This window comes from Rattus norvegicus, chromosome 5 (assembly GCF_021556685.1).
Source record: "Rattus norvegicus strain SHRSP/BbbUtx chromosome 5, alternate assembly SHRSP_T2T, whole genome shotgun sequence".
Classification (NCBI taxonomy): domain Eukaryota; kingdom Metazoa; phylum Chordata; class Mammalia; order Rodentia; family Muridae; genus Rattus; species Rattus norvegicus.
Window position 1 is genome coordinate 115,306,201 of NC_141538.1, and position 14,982 is coordinate 115,321,182.

Consider the following 14,982-nt stretch of genomic DNA (forward strand, 5'->3'; position numbering starts at 1 on the left):
GATCCCCAACATGGTACAGCCCTTCATGAACTCAATACACCATGAGATAAAAACCGTCAGTGCACCAGTTCCATTTATGTCACGAAAACTACTGCTGAAACGCAGAGGCTAGTCACCGAGTGACTGAGTCGCTAACCAGAAGAGCCAGGCAAACAGTCTCAGCTGCAAATACTGATTACTGCTAATTGAAAAAAACGTGTAAACACAATTTGAAGAACAAAAAAAAAAATCAATAAGAAGAACCAGTTTTCAAATAGAAGATTATTTCAGTCTAAAGTTCCTAGGTAAAAACAATGACTCAAGTTATTCCACTGTCGACTTACAACAGCCTTACAGAATGTAGCTTAAAGACAGAATTTAACTACTAAAACAGTCATCCTTTAGAATAAGTACTCCTAAACACAATGTTCTGTCCTTGTGGATATATGCATCTACTGCATTCAATTTTAATTCTTGGGTACTGAATTCAGGGTCTTATGTAGGCTAAGCTGTGAGCTATGTGCTAGACCCCGATATTTCTTAAGTTTATTTAATGAGAATGAGGACTCCGTTTTAAAGATACAGTCTTTATTAATAATTATACTCAAATACATAAAAAGTTGTTTACTAGTCTTACTAAGTGGTTTGGGATGTTCGACTCTTAATAGTTGGAAGAAGACTGTGTGAGGTCATACCCAATTCAACACAGCAGATTGCTCTGTAATATTCCTACTCTACTCTACCACCATCCATTGGCTGCACTGCAAAAGCCATCAAACAAATCTATTTCCATGCTTTGCCTTAAGACTTTTCTACCCAGGACAAAACAAGTTCTTAACAACTGAATGACATCAAATCACTCCCTGCTTGAGACTTTGTTTTTACATATAAAAACTACACCCGGTCTTTCAGAACCTGTGCTCATCTTACTTTATCTTCGGCCGCTCTGGACCCTACCCCTCCAACTACAGCTTTTCCACTTCAAAGTTCCCCCATTCCACCAGGTTCAGCTCACTCAATCTGATAAGAGATTACTTACACACACACACACACACACACACAATATCTATTTAAAAAAAAAAAAAAAAACTTCCAACGAAGGTCTTTTCCGGCCTAATTCTGTATTCTCCCAAGAGATTATAAGAAAATTCTGTGAACAATGAGACCCTGTCGAACTGTCAGTGATGTCTTTCTTCCCGCTATATTAAAAAATAAATTGACGTATCTCGTCATCTCAGCTCAATTTACCTTCCCGAAAACTGAAATCCGTTTACTGCCTTAAATTTTTCGACTAATCAGGGCTTTACACGCAACCTCTGATATTGATTTGGGCTGGATTTTAACTTTTTGGTTAACTTTTTCTCTTTTGGTGGTGGTGGGGCGGTGGAGACAGGACTTCAAAGCAATGGTAATTTTTCCTCCTCAAGAAAATAGGACATTCCTACACAACAATAAACATTTGAGGGGGTTCATCCTCTCCTCCCCAAACAGACTATAACCTGGACAACCAAAAGAGGAAAGAAACCATGTGTTAACTCTTTGCAAGGCAATTTCTGAGAATTATAGTCTTCGCAAATTAAATCTGGGCGATGACTACATAGCAACTCTTGAGATCGGTGCGAGGAGCAAGCCAGATGTCTTCACAGCACCGAAACTAGGAGGGTGCAAGCAGCAATAAATACTAAAGTCTAAAAGAAACCTGATGGATTATCTGCCAAAGCTGAAGCCCCTAAAGGTGTTTTAAGATGCTCGTCCAAGGTCAAGCTGCCCGTTAGTGGCCAAGTTAGGACAGGAAGCCAGGTCCTCCAATCCCACGCTCATTCCTCCGAAATCTTGTCGGTTTCCCAGACAGCGCCGGGAGTGCCAAAGCTCGGGAATCGGCAGGGAGGCGGGAGCAGTGCAGACACCAGGAAGAGAGATACACTGCAGGGAAGGAGGGTCACTACTCCCACGTGTCTGGAAGCCTGCGGTCCATCCTAGGGCAGCAGGACTTGCAGCGCTCACCTGTCTGGAGCCCAGAGGCGGGTGGTACGATCCCGGGACACAGACACAAAGGCTCCCGGTGGGTAGAGGCAGCACACCAGGCCCCTCACGTCCAGTTCGTGGCCCGGGAGCGAGCAGCTCAGCCGGTATCTGGCGGCACCGCTCGCCATGGCCAGCGTGGATCCGGAGCCCGGCTCCCCGGCACAGCGCGAGACTCGTCCACAGGCCCGAGCTGGCGTGCGCCAGGATGCGGCCCGAGACCCGCCTGCAAGAGAGGGGCGCCGGAGACCGGAAGAGCCAGTCAGCCGGTACGGAAGGACCGCGGGGGAAGGGGCGCGCCGAGTGGACTGAGTGACACAGCAACCCTAACATACACGCCGGAATTCATCATCCGCCGCAGCCCGCGGTGACGCAAAGTGTGTGCGTCGGGCTGCAAGGCAACGCGGACCGAAACTTTCTCCCCTTCTGCGCCCTGGATCGCGGGACGAAGAAGGGACGGTGAGACTCGGAAATTCTCCCCAGGCGCCGGAGGTCCGGGTCCTGTCAGAACCCGGTTCTTTTCAAAGAACAACCGAAGATCTGTAGTAGTTTAAGGGGGTAAATCGGAACTACAACTCCCACAATGCTGCGCGTTCTGGGTGGCTCGCCGGCGCGCTGAATCCGGATGTTTTAAATCTAGGAGCTTGTATTGACTACTCAGAGTAGTAGAGCAAAATTGCTAGTTTTACTTATGTCACGGCTTGTTGACCTATTTTCTGCGTGACTCTGGAGAATCTCCTAAAATTTTCATCAATTAATGATTTTTTTCATTTAAAATATCTGAATCTGAAGCTAAAGTGGGAACTTTTAATCAACTTGCTTTCACCTCATGCTACCTCTATGTACTTACCTACAGTATCATAATTTGCAAATAAATACGAAGGTCCAGGTCCATTCTTACCTAACGTGACCACTGTTTGCCCGAGGTTTGGCTCAGAAGGTCTACGGTGGGCAGAGAATGCCTTTAATTATTTAAAAGGTCTTGGGGTAACTAAGGCTAACCTCAAGCTAGTGGTTTCTTGTTCCAATCTCTGAGCACTGAAATTACAGGTGAGAATACATATTTTTAGCCAAACCCCGATGGTGTTGCTAGCTGTCTCACTATATTGCATTGAGAATGTCAGTCTACATTGTAGTAAAGTTAGCCTTCCGTATTGTTGCACGGCATCCATCACACCACAAACCTTTGTTAAGTTGCCAAATCCAATTTGTATGGTTTTTCTTTACTCTTGTTAAAACCCTCATTCTAGGCTTGAAATCACGATTCGTTTTTGTGTGTGTAAGTTAGTCTTGACTTTAGCTCTGAAATATATTATTCCCTTTGTTCAGTAACCCCAATAGCTTTTCTTTTTCCTTTTTTTTAAAAAAGATGTATTCATTTCATGTATGTGAGTACACTGTTGCTGCCTTCAGACACACCAGAAGAGTGCATTCAGATTCCCATTACAGATAATTATGAGCCACCCTGTGGTTGCTGGGAATTGAACTCAAAGAGTTCAGTGAGTGCTCAAAGAGCAGTTAGTGCTTTTAACCGTTGAGCCATCTCTCCAGCCCCAGTAGCTTTTCATTCTTAAGAATACACTGTTATATAAGGCCTTTCACCTTTCCCTAATTTATTTTACTAAGGTCATTTCCCTTAGATGTATGTTCACCTCAGTCATGTTGAAATTCTCTGAACATACCATGTTTGAAGTTGGTGTTTCTAGATTCTTAAAACAAACAAAAACTAATGCTATGGAAGGCTGATGCAGGAGGATCATGAGATTGAAGCACAGCCTATATAGCTAGGTCATCCTGACTACAGGAAGAATTCCTATTTTAAGAAAACACCACACACACACACACCACACAGGACAAATGTCTCACACACATACACACACCCCACACTTACTTATATACATCACACACACCACACATGGCTCACACATACATTTACCACACACATATGCATATACCCCTCAACACACAGACACACTCACAATTAAACTGGAATCTTTCTCCATCTGTCATAGTTCAATATCGTATCTCTTCTGGATCTTCCTCATTCCTCTTTGGATCAATACAGTTTTATTTATTGCCATTTTAGTGTTCATGGTGTTGTAACATATTTGTATAGCAATCATTTCTACAAAATTAAACTTTTTAGGACATTTCACTTTTTTCAGTCTTTTTTGTAGTTGCTGTTACTTTGTTTTGTTTTCCTTTTAATTTTTAAAAAATATTTATTTATTTATTTATTTATTTATTTATTTATTGTAAGTACACTGTAGCTGTCCTCAGACACACCAGAAGAGGGCATCAGATCTCATTTACAGATGGCTGTGAGCCACCATGTGATTGGTGGGAATTGAACTCAGGACCTTTGGAAGAGCGGTCAGTGCTCTTAACCATTGAGCCACTTCTCCAGCCCCATTCTCTTTTTCTACTCCATGGTTTCTGAGGTTTTAACTCAGGCCCTCAGGCTTGGTGAAGTGGCAAGCAGCTTTACCGACTTGGGTATCTCAGCAACCCTGGTGTGTTTTATTTAACAGTCTCACACTAGCCTTGGCTGTGAGAGCAATTCACAGCCATCTTCTTGTCTCGGCCTCCTGAGTGTTGTGATTATAGGAGTGAGCGACCACGGAATCCCTGAGGTTGATGAGATTCTTTCTTTGATCATCAATCTTTTTTTTTTCCTTTCTTTTTTTTCGGAGCTGGGGACCAAACCCAGGGCCTTGCGCTGCTTGCTAGGCAAGTGCTCTACCACTGAGCTAAATCCCCAACCCCTTGATCATCAATCTTAACCATCAGATTTACTGCTTTCTATATAATAAGTCCTTCGTGGATCCTTTCCCACTATAGTACATCAACTAAAAAAAATAAAATTCATGTAGTTTCTCATTTCATTCTCATAGTTGTCCTACAAAATAGTGAATATAATATCCATCTCATAGGTAAAGAATTTGCATTGATGGGGATGAGGGGAGAGAGTTCATTAGACAAAAAAACTTAGTCCTAACTTTAAAGCTCAACTCAACAGTAACCAGAATCTAATCAAAATCAAAAATGGAGGGCTGGAGAGATGGCTCAGTGGTTAAAAGCACTGGCTTCCAGAGAGCCTGAGTTTGGTTCCAAGCACTCATCATGGCTCATATGATCGGCTCATCAGGGCTTATCTATAAGTCCAGGTCTAGGGAACCAATACCCTCTTCTGCCCTCTCCAGGCACCACATGGACACAATACACATACATATGTGCAGGCATTCCTACACATAAAAAATGAATCTTTCATTTTAAATTTATCTTGATGTTCTTATGTGAATGTTTTGCCTGCATGTGGGTGCACCACTTGCATGAGTGGTATCTGTGGAGGCCAGAGAAGATATCAGATATCCTGGAACTGGAGTTACCAGGTGTGAGACACCATGTGAGGTCTGGAAATAAATCTAAGTCATCTGGAAAAGCAACCAGAGCAAGAGCTGAGCTATCACTCCAGCCTCAATAAATAGAACTTTAAAGAACATGAAAAGTGGCCAGATCTTCCTCGGGGACTTTACACTTTAAAGAAGCAGGTACATGTTTTTTAGTCTTACTCCTAGAACACGTGGGCTTAAGACAGCTCTACTAGTTAATGTTTCAACAGCATGGGAGTGTGCAGTTGTTTTCATTGGCTTAATTATTTAGTTAACAACTGAACTATTTTAAAGTCATATAGCAAGAACAGAACAGTTCATTCAATGTACATCCTGTTAACACTAAGATGAATTCTTGGAGCTTCTTTTCTTCTAATTGTAACATCCTATGTTAAAGGCTCAAAGGCTTAAAAACTAGTGATTTCTTCTACATTTCATAAACTCTCTTTCTCCTATGCCTGAGAGCACGTTGGAGAACTCTCCACAATATCAATCCTTTCAAAGAAAATATATGAAATAGTTGCATATCCATATTGGCTATTTAAGTTTATGTCAAGTGGGCTAAGGGTATAGCTCAGAAGTATAGTGCTTTCATAGTCTTTCTAGGACCTTGAGTTTGATCTTCACAAATGGTAATAAAGAGAGCGAGGGAATGAGGCATGGGAGGGTGTAGGGAAATGAGGCAGCGTGGGGCCAGGGTTGGGTATGGTATCACTCATGCACACCTTCATTCCAGCACTTGGGGCAGAGGCAGACGAATGTCTGAGATTGAGACCAGCCTTGTCTACATAGTGAGACCCTCTCTAAAAACAGAAATAGAGGAGCCTGGTTTGATGTCATACATTTTTAATCCCAGTACTTGAGAGGAAGAGACAGGTGAATCTCTGAATTTAAGGCTAAACTGGTCTACAGAGCAAATTCCAGGACAGCCAGAGCTACACAGAGGAATCTTGTTTCACGAAAACCAAAATAAATTAATAAAAATAGAAACAGATAAAGTTACATATTGTTGCTTTTATTCTCAGTATGATGTTTTCAGTACGACTTGGTATAAATAAATAAAAAAGGCCTAAATTCAGCTGAACTCAGGAAACAGAGACAGGCAAATATCTGAGCTTAAGGCCAGCCTGGTCTATATAGGGAATTCTAGGACAGCCAGGACTACATAAAGAGACTTTGTCTCAGAAACAAGAACAACTCAAATTCATTATTGAAAAACTAATGTAGGGCTGGGGATTTAGCTCAGTGGTAGAGCGCTTACCTAGGAAGCGCAAGGCCCTGGGTTCGGTCCCCAGCTCCGAAAAAAAGAACGAAAAAAAAAAAAGAAAAACTAATGTAAAAAATATGGAAAAAAAGTTGGGGTCAGTATGGCCCAAGGCTGGTAACTTAGGATAAATTTTGCCAAACTAAAAACAAGGAATTTTTGCGATTAGTAATGGCATTTGGTGTATCGTTAGTACGCTACATTCCCAACCCTCTTCATGTCTAAAGGGAAAAGGAATTTGGAGTTATGAAAAATAGTAAGTTTTTGTAAAAAGTCAGTAAGTTTGGGAAACATACGATGCTGGGACAGAGTCTGGCTGACTCAGAACAAACCTCAGTCTGCGGGTGATCCTCTAAGGGACAGTCCTTTGTGACAAAAATATGTCCAGCTATGCTGACAGACTCTGGGCTTCTTTCCTGCAATGTGAGTTTAGCCTCCTCTGGTTAATGAAATTTTTCAGTAGGAAGACTCAGGCTTCATGTTCCTCTTGGCTGCTCTGGTCAGGTTGAAAGGTAACTTTGCTGAATGGTTTTTCCTGCCTTGGGAGTGGGGGAAAGTGCAGGAAGTTCAGAAGGACCTCGATATTAAGGAGGTTTTAATTAACAATGTACTGTACTTCAAATCAAATTGCATAATATTTTAAAAGAACATTTTTAGGAACATTGTTCTCTTAGATCTCAAAGAATTTTAACTTCTTTGGCCAAAGTGCCAAATGCTTGGATTAAGATACCAAAATATAGGTGATCCTCGATTTATTTAAAAAAAAAAAGCTGTTTTCTCACAAGTTGCAAATATCATAAGCAAAAATGTATTTAAGAGGCCAGAGAGATAGCTCTGTCAGACAAGCCTGACTACCTACATTTGATCCCCAGAATCTCAATAAAAGGGACAGAACAGAACTGACTGTACAATGTCATCCTCTGATAACCACACAAACGCTGAAGTGTATACTACTACAAGCAACACACACACACACACACACACACACACACACACACACACACACAGAGAGAGAGAGAGAGAGAGAGAGAGCAACTAAAACTTTCAAAAATGCATTTAACCTTAAATTAAGCTATCAAGTATCTTTGTTAGCCTAGTCCACATTAGATATACTTAGAACATTTATATTAGTCTGCTGCTGGGCACAAGCTCTGGGCACAAATTGTATTTGATAAAGAAAAGTTGAATAGCTCCTACAGTCTGTAGATTAATCACATAAAAAAGACTGCTCCAAACAATTATGCATTTGTGACCCACTGTGGCTGGCTAGGATATGCAGCTTGATGCATTTCAGTCTTGCAACAGAATATCGTATCATATTCCACCAGTCCATGAAAACAAAGGCAAAATACCACATGTGAACTGTGGCTTCTACCTAATACACATCACCTCCCCACTCTCATATACTCAAAACCACCAAGGTTGAACTATTAATAGTTAGGAACCATGTGTGTGTACATGAAATAAAGTGTTAAAAGTGCATGAAGGTAACATGGTAGGAATCTAGTATTCACAGTACTTTAAAACTTGAAGCTAAGAATACTTCCCCCAAAAGAGTAATTGTTAAAAATCCAAGACAGAACAAAAAGGGGAAAAATAAAATGGAGTTCATCTCTTTTTAAAAAATGCTTTGTTATGTGGGTATGCACATGCATTATCTACATGAGCCTTAGTGCTCCTGTGGAGGTCAAAGGACAAATAATAGTAGTTGTCCTACTACATGGGGACCAGAGATCCAATTCAGAACCTCAGGCTTGGCAGCAGGTACCTTTACCTGCAGGGCAGTCTCTCTGGTCCAGGCTTAGGCTTTTAAAATGGTTAGTAATGAAGTGACCAAGGACAACTACAACAGACATGCTAAGGGGACAGAGAAAGCCCTCAAGTCCTCAACTCTACACAAAGAACTATAGTTAGTTAAGGAAAGCAGGTAATGGGAGAAACGGTCTTCAGTAGGGAAGGGTGCACCAGTTCGTTAGCTCATATCAAGTGGTCACCCTGAAAATATACATATGAGTAACAGCATATAGATTGAGCCGGTTGTATTTATGTATTTAGGAACACATACACACACACACCCATACACACACACCCATGCACACACACACACACACGCACACACGCACTCACTCATGCACACTAGCAATTAATGAAAAGAGAGGCCTGAATATGAAGAAATAAGGAAAGGTATTTTGAAGGGATTAGAGGAAGGAAAGGGCAGGGCAGGAGAAAGTGATTTTAATCTCAAAAAATTGACAAAAAAGTTAGTATCAGCAAATTGTAAATTAATCACCAGTATAGTTTTATCATTACAGTTGACCACATATTTCTATGTTTAATTGCAGGAATATCAAATGAAAGTTTTATATTTCCCCTTTTTGTGGAAAATTGAAAACTTAACAATTTCATAATCAAAGATTATAAAAACAAGCATTTTAACTAGAAATCTATTTTACTAAGAAAATTAGCAGCTTATCAAAAATATCGATCGGCATACTTGTATTGCTCTGCGTTGCCAGAATCTATTGAATACTAATAAAAACCTGTTGGCTTTTGTTGTCAAGTACCACTAATTTTATTCAGTCATGACCGCTGTCAACCACACATTCTTTCATTTCAATCCTATGTAGAAGGATTTTCTCAGTATCACTGTATTACCTTAACATGATGAAAGGTTACATCACATGTTGGTGTGATGTATTCAATAAGCTCACGGGTCTGGCTTTCTGACGTGGTTTTGATATGACCATGTATATCTGTGTGCTCTGTTTAAGAAACTTATGTTCTACTTGCTTACATGATCTATCTGTGCCTTGTACTTTGTGTCAGACAGATGGTAATTGTTCACTTGCACAGAGAAGACAGGGAGTCGTTCTGCCTCAGCATTTACTCTCAAAATGAAGCAAATCACTGTCTTATAAAATGGAGTCACTTGGCACCCGGCCCAGCCTGAAAAGTACTGTTTTGTGTGATGTGGAGTTACTGAAGCTGGGTGCATCATGAAATCTATACAGCTCATTGTTTTGTACTTACCAGCAATGTAGAATAAGAACAAGCTTTTAAAGCAAATACAGTTCAACATTCTTTTACTTGGTGTTGCATAAGATAATAGCTGTTTTCAAGCGTGGGTCTCAAGGAGAACAGAGATACTTTTCTGAAGCTGACAAGTTTTTTTCTTGCTTTGAGGAACTCGTATATTTTCATAGGCTTTGGAAACATTGTCCAGATAATTGTTTAACTCATTTCATAAATGTGAAAATTAATTATGGTCTTTATTTATTTCCTCTGACACAAAAATATAATAATAATAATAATAATAATAATAATAATAATAATAATACATTGTTTGCCCTAAAATCCAAAACCTCAAAAGGATAGTGTGAAGGTCCTCAAGCCTCAACCACCCAGTTTTCTTCTCTGGAGGCAATAATTACTACTGCTTTCCTATGTGCTTCCCAAGGATCACTTATTTATATGCAAGAACATGTTTGCTGGGAACACTTCACCTTCCTTTAACCAAATATCCTAAATACAGTTCATGTCATTGGGGAAGAAAAGAACTTTTTATCTACCTCTACTGTGTTCAGTATCTTGGGATCATACAAATTAACAGAACAAAACCAAAACTGGGCATAGGAATTCAGGCTTGCAATCTGAGCACTTGCTGGTTGAAGGTCGAAAGCTATGTAGCAGGTTCAAGACCGACCTGGACTACAAGAATGAAAGAACTAACAAAATACAGATTAAAAAATGTGGAGAAAAAGGCAGTTTTTACACAAATTGAGCTAATAAACAGTTGTTTCATCAAATGCTTCAAAGTGTGTAGGCCCAACTTGGTAAAGAAATGGGTATGTAATGTTAAAGAAAATAGTGCCAATGAGTAGCACTCATTGATGCCGTAGGAAATACAAGTAGGAGAGGAAATTAGGAAGTGTGCTGGTATTCTATTTATACAGGTGTGCCTTTGTAGCCTCTGCAATGTTATAATTGAAGGACCCTTGGATACAGGTGTGCCTTTGTAGCCTCTGCAATGTTACAATCGAAGGACCCTTGATGGTCTCATTTCCTCTATGGTTTCACTGTTACGTTTTCATATAGGAAAGCTATGTGATGCTCCTTCTGCTTTCCTGGTCAGTCTCACAGGTCTTCATCCTAATTTAATCTTTGCTAACTGTAGGCTTCTAGTTTATCTTCACAACATCAATACTCAAGGGTATATTCAAAGCTCAGAATCACTCTTTTTTTAATGGTAAAATAGTCTATGCTGTGTGATGACTGCCTTGTTGGAGACACAAAGGTCCTTTGTACCCATGGATCACTAGGGAAACCATAAATGTTACTTATGCAGGGTTATCTCCTTAAAGAAGGAAATACCTGTTTTCCACCTAGAAGGCTTTTGGAGTCTGGTATGGCCTTGGTGGGGACAGAATGATTCAGTCCCTGCCCCTGGTACAGGGCCAGTGGTCCCAGCCTTCCATGAGTGTCAATAGCTTCTATGGACACAAAGCTTGTTCGTATAATAATGTACACATTTTATCTTCCTCCTTTAAGAAATGTTCTTTCTGTTAACATTATGACTCCATGATAATCAGAGACAGCTTGAATCCGGGAGGGGAAGGTGTGGCTAATGCTGGGACCTTCAGGAGAGCTGTTAAGACTGTGGAAAAGAACTCTAAAAACACGAGTTCAAAAATAAATAATTTCTCAACTATGCAAAAATATAAGGATACAATATGAATTATGAGGGGCTTCACAAATCTAAAGAAACAGAGGTAGCTACACTATGAGCAGGCAGATTCCCGAGCTCAAGGTCAGCCTGAGACACAGAGTCCAGGCCCAGGAGAGGTAGAAATGGTCTTTTCTGGAGGGGTTCCCACTTAGCTAGCTTATTATCAATGCTAAGCAGAGGGTGGCAGACCTTTGAATTCTTCTGCAATGTTAAAAGGAAATGTGTGCTTTCTGTCTCCAGATGCTGATTGTTAGGATAACCAAAAGGAAACCTGAAGTAAATGACTAGATTGTTATGTAAAACAAAAGGCTGGGCTAATGGTCTGCAGGAGATGAGTTATCCAAAGGACATTTTTAGAATAGCAAAAGAGAACAGCTTGTCTCAAGCAGAATATATGAAGAGAGCCATCTAGAGATCTCTAGAAAGAGTAGATCAGAGAAAGAAAGGAAGTAGAATAGAGAGAAAGCAGGCCAGGCAGCTGTCTCCAGCAAAGCATAGGCTGCCAGCTTTGACCCATGATATGACTTCGAGTTTGTTTCCCGTTCCCAAACACCCCTTCTCTCAGAAACCTGGACCTAGCTGAGGCTAGGACCTTAGTAAGGCTGGGACTGAACATTGTTAATGACCTGGTGACCTGTGGTTTCTATAAAGCCAGACCTCACTGAAATCCCCTGAATGGTTACCCCAGGTACTTCCTCAAGGGAGGAACCTAGACTTTTATCTTTAGCTCTCAGTTGACAGAACTCATCCTTAGGGGAGATGTCACAAAGTACTTCATAGCCTGCAGACCTCTATGCTATCTCGGTCAGAAACCACACTGGATCCTAGGCCTTTAACCTATGGAACCCATCTTCATGGTCACAGGTACTATGCAAAGGAGTTCCTATATAGTCACGAATTAAACTTTACAGTACAACTGGAATTGGCTTCATTGTTGCCTGGAAACTTTTTTCTAAATTATACTGTGTTTAAATATGCTTATAATAAACCGCCTGACACCAGACTCCTAGAAGTTTGATCCAGCTTGACTAAGTCAAGTTGAACCAAGGTTTCTTCCTTACTTCACTCGGATTGTGTCCCTGCCATCAGTAGAACTTGCAGGGACCCCTGCAGTGCCTTAATTAATTTCTCTATAACAAATATTGCTCAAATGAATAATGCTGTAAGGTTTGCTTTCTTTTTAATTAAGTGTGTGTGTGTGTGTGTGTGTGTGTGTGTGTGTGTGTGTGTGTCTATGTGCACATGAGTGCAATGCCAGTGGACTCCAGAAGAGGTAGTCAGATCCTCCCCTGGAGTAGCAAGCCAGGCAGTTTTGAGTCTTTGGATAAGGATGGTGGCAACCTAACTCAGGATTTATAATATCTTTAATTTCAAGTGTTTTACAGAATTGATCAATATTTTGATTTTGTAGCTCTTTAACATTATGCAAAGAGCATAACTTTTTGCATAAACATATTATACAAAATGGTAGAAATATGTTAAGGACCGGTCTAGAAAATCTGCCCTAATTCAAGCCAAAACACATTTGGCAATTTTTTTTCTGAAATTCAAGTCGTCAATTTAAACAATTTTTAAAATCAATCATTCTAATGCAATAAAATCTAATAATATACCAATTTGATGCTTAAATATGTTTTTTCTCTTTGACTTAATTTTTTGAAGACACATACCATATGTACAACAACCCAGTTTGCATATTAAATAATGTTATATTGGAACGGTCTGATACAGTTTTAAATATAAGAAAATGGGGGAAAAAAACACCCTCAGGTTCTAAAATCCTGCCCCCAAAACCAAACAAACAAAAAACTTAAAAGTGAACCACTATGAAAATATAATCAGGCTTGTCATGCCTAATGGAATAAAAAAGAAAGCCTAACTTTGAAAATTACTTCCTCGAGGAAATAATACAGTTAGATTTTGTAGCTTGTCTTTGCTATTTTGTGGGCTCTTCTTTCTTCCATCCTTCTCCACCCATTTTTCTTCTACACTTTCAGCTCCCTAACATGAGATTAGAGAGAAAAAAGGGCAGAGAGAAAAGGAAAGCGATCCCTTAATAGGGTCATGGGTCAGAAAGGGAGACTTTATTGTTAGGCTGCTTCCTGTTGATTAGGGGCTTTGAGTTCCCAGGGGCGAGTTTGATCTTCCCTGTCGGGATATGTAATTTTTTTTCTTCTTGTTTCTTCTTTGCACATGACTACGTAACAAACCATGACAGGCAATAACTAACTAACGACCTACCCTGCCTCTCAGGGTCCTAGCAATTATAATACCCTCAGAAAAGTCTGCAAAATGCCAAATGTCACAAGCTTGCAGAAATATCTACAGTTGGCAAAATCACGCCCCTGCTAGAGCATGAGGTAAATCACAGTCTGCTGCTGTGGACAATCTGAAGCAGCATCTATCTGTCCTATACCTAGGATAAAAATGAAAACATTTTTATATTTCTGTGTTTTTAAAAGAAGCCAAAATTCCAGAATTCTTATTACAGGATTCTTTTGGGAGTGTGAAAATGGTTCTTGCTACTTCCATACCCAGAAAGTTTGTATTTTTATAAGAGTAGAGAAGTTATATAGTAAAAACATTGCAATTCATAGCATATAATAGCCTGGAATCTGAGGCAAGGTGATTCTGGTAGCACTACTGTGCTATGACCGTATTGGGAATTCAGAATGCACATATGTTTAAGAACCAAAGCTTTAGCGAAATCATGAGACACATGTAGATGAGTGTTGCCAGAAACACCTGATTCATTACCATTTGTTCCTGATTTAATTTTTGTTCACTGAGTATTCAGGAAGTTTTTAACTATTATAAATTTGAGGGGAACCCCCACATTCAATGAAAGCCCCTGAGAGTTCATGATCTACAATGTAAGAAGATGCGGTCTTCAGACAGAAAAGAACTTGACACAATGCACACTTAAAAAATACTCAGCTATTTGATGAAGCCCAAGTAAGTTCCTATTAAAAACAATAATAATAACAAAAACAAAATCTTGGACTGTGGATGCAGCCCAGTGGTACTGAAGGACCCTAGGGGCTTTAGCCAGCCTTACACCCACCCACCTCAAAGCTAGGCCAGGTTCCATTCTCCACCCACAGTTCTTGGGAGGAGCAGGAACGTTCTTGAAAAACTGCAGAATGTACTGCCTGAGAGTCACCTGACCCTCTGGTCCCAGATAGAGTTTGGATGCATGTCATAATCTGCCCATGCTTGCTAACCAATAGATTCAAAGGTCAATATGCTTAGCCAATAAGTTTGAACTGTAACCTTGCTGATGTAACCTGTACCCCTAAAAAGTATAAAAACTTATTGTTATTCGGGGTCGCCTTCTAGTCACTTGCCATGAGGGGCTGATTGAAGGTCGATCCCAAAAAGCTGGAAAATAAAGCTCTTTCGTTTGCATCAAACTCCATTCTCCTATCTCACTTGGGGGTTGTCCTGGTAGTTAACACTTACTTTGACTCTAACAGTACAGTACCTGGCATCCAGTACCACAAAAAAGCAATCAAAGACAAAATGAAAATGACCAGAGTTAAATAAAGTAGAATCCTTCCCTCTGAAACTTAGGCTATTAAGTGAGATGCCCTGGGGCT

At 40.3% G+C, this 14,982-nt stretch overlaps 1 protein-coding gene across 2 annotated transcripts in view; it reads right to left on the minus strand.

The window, feature by feature from the left end:
* The window catches only part of Plaa (phospholipase A2, activating protein), a 30,108-nt gene extending 27,779 nt beyond the window's left edge, over positions 1 to 2,329 (minus strand). The window contains 1 exon segment of one of the 2 annotated variants that reach the window (NM_053866.3): positions 1,984 to 2,245. In NM_053866.3, the coding sequence (NP_446318.3) occupies positions 1,984 to 2,132 (149 nt within the window). In that variant the 5' untranslated portion in view covers positions 2,133 to 2,245. 2 annotated transcript variants of the gene reach the window in all.
* Between the last annotated feature and the right edge of the window lie 12,653 nt (positions 2,330 to 14,982).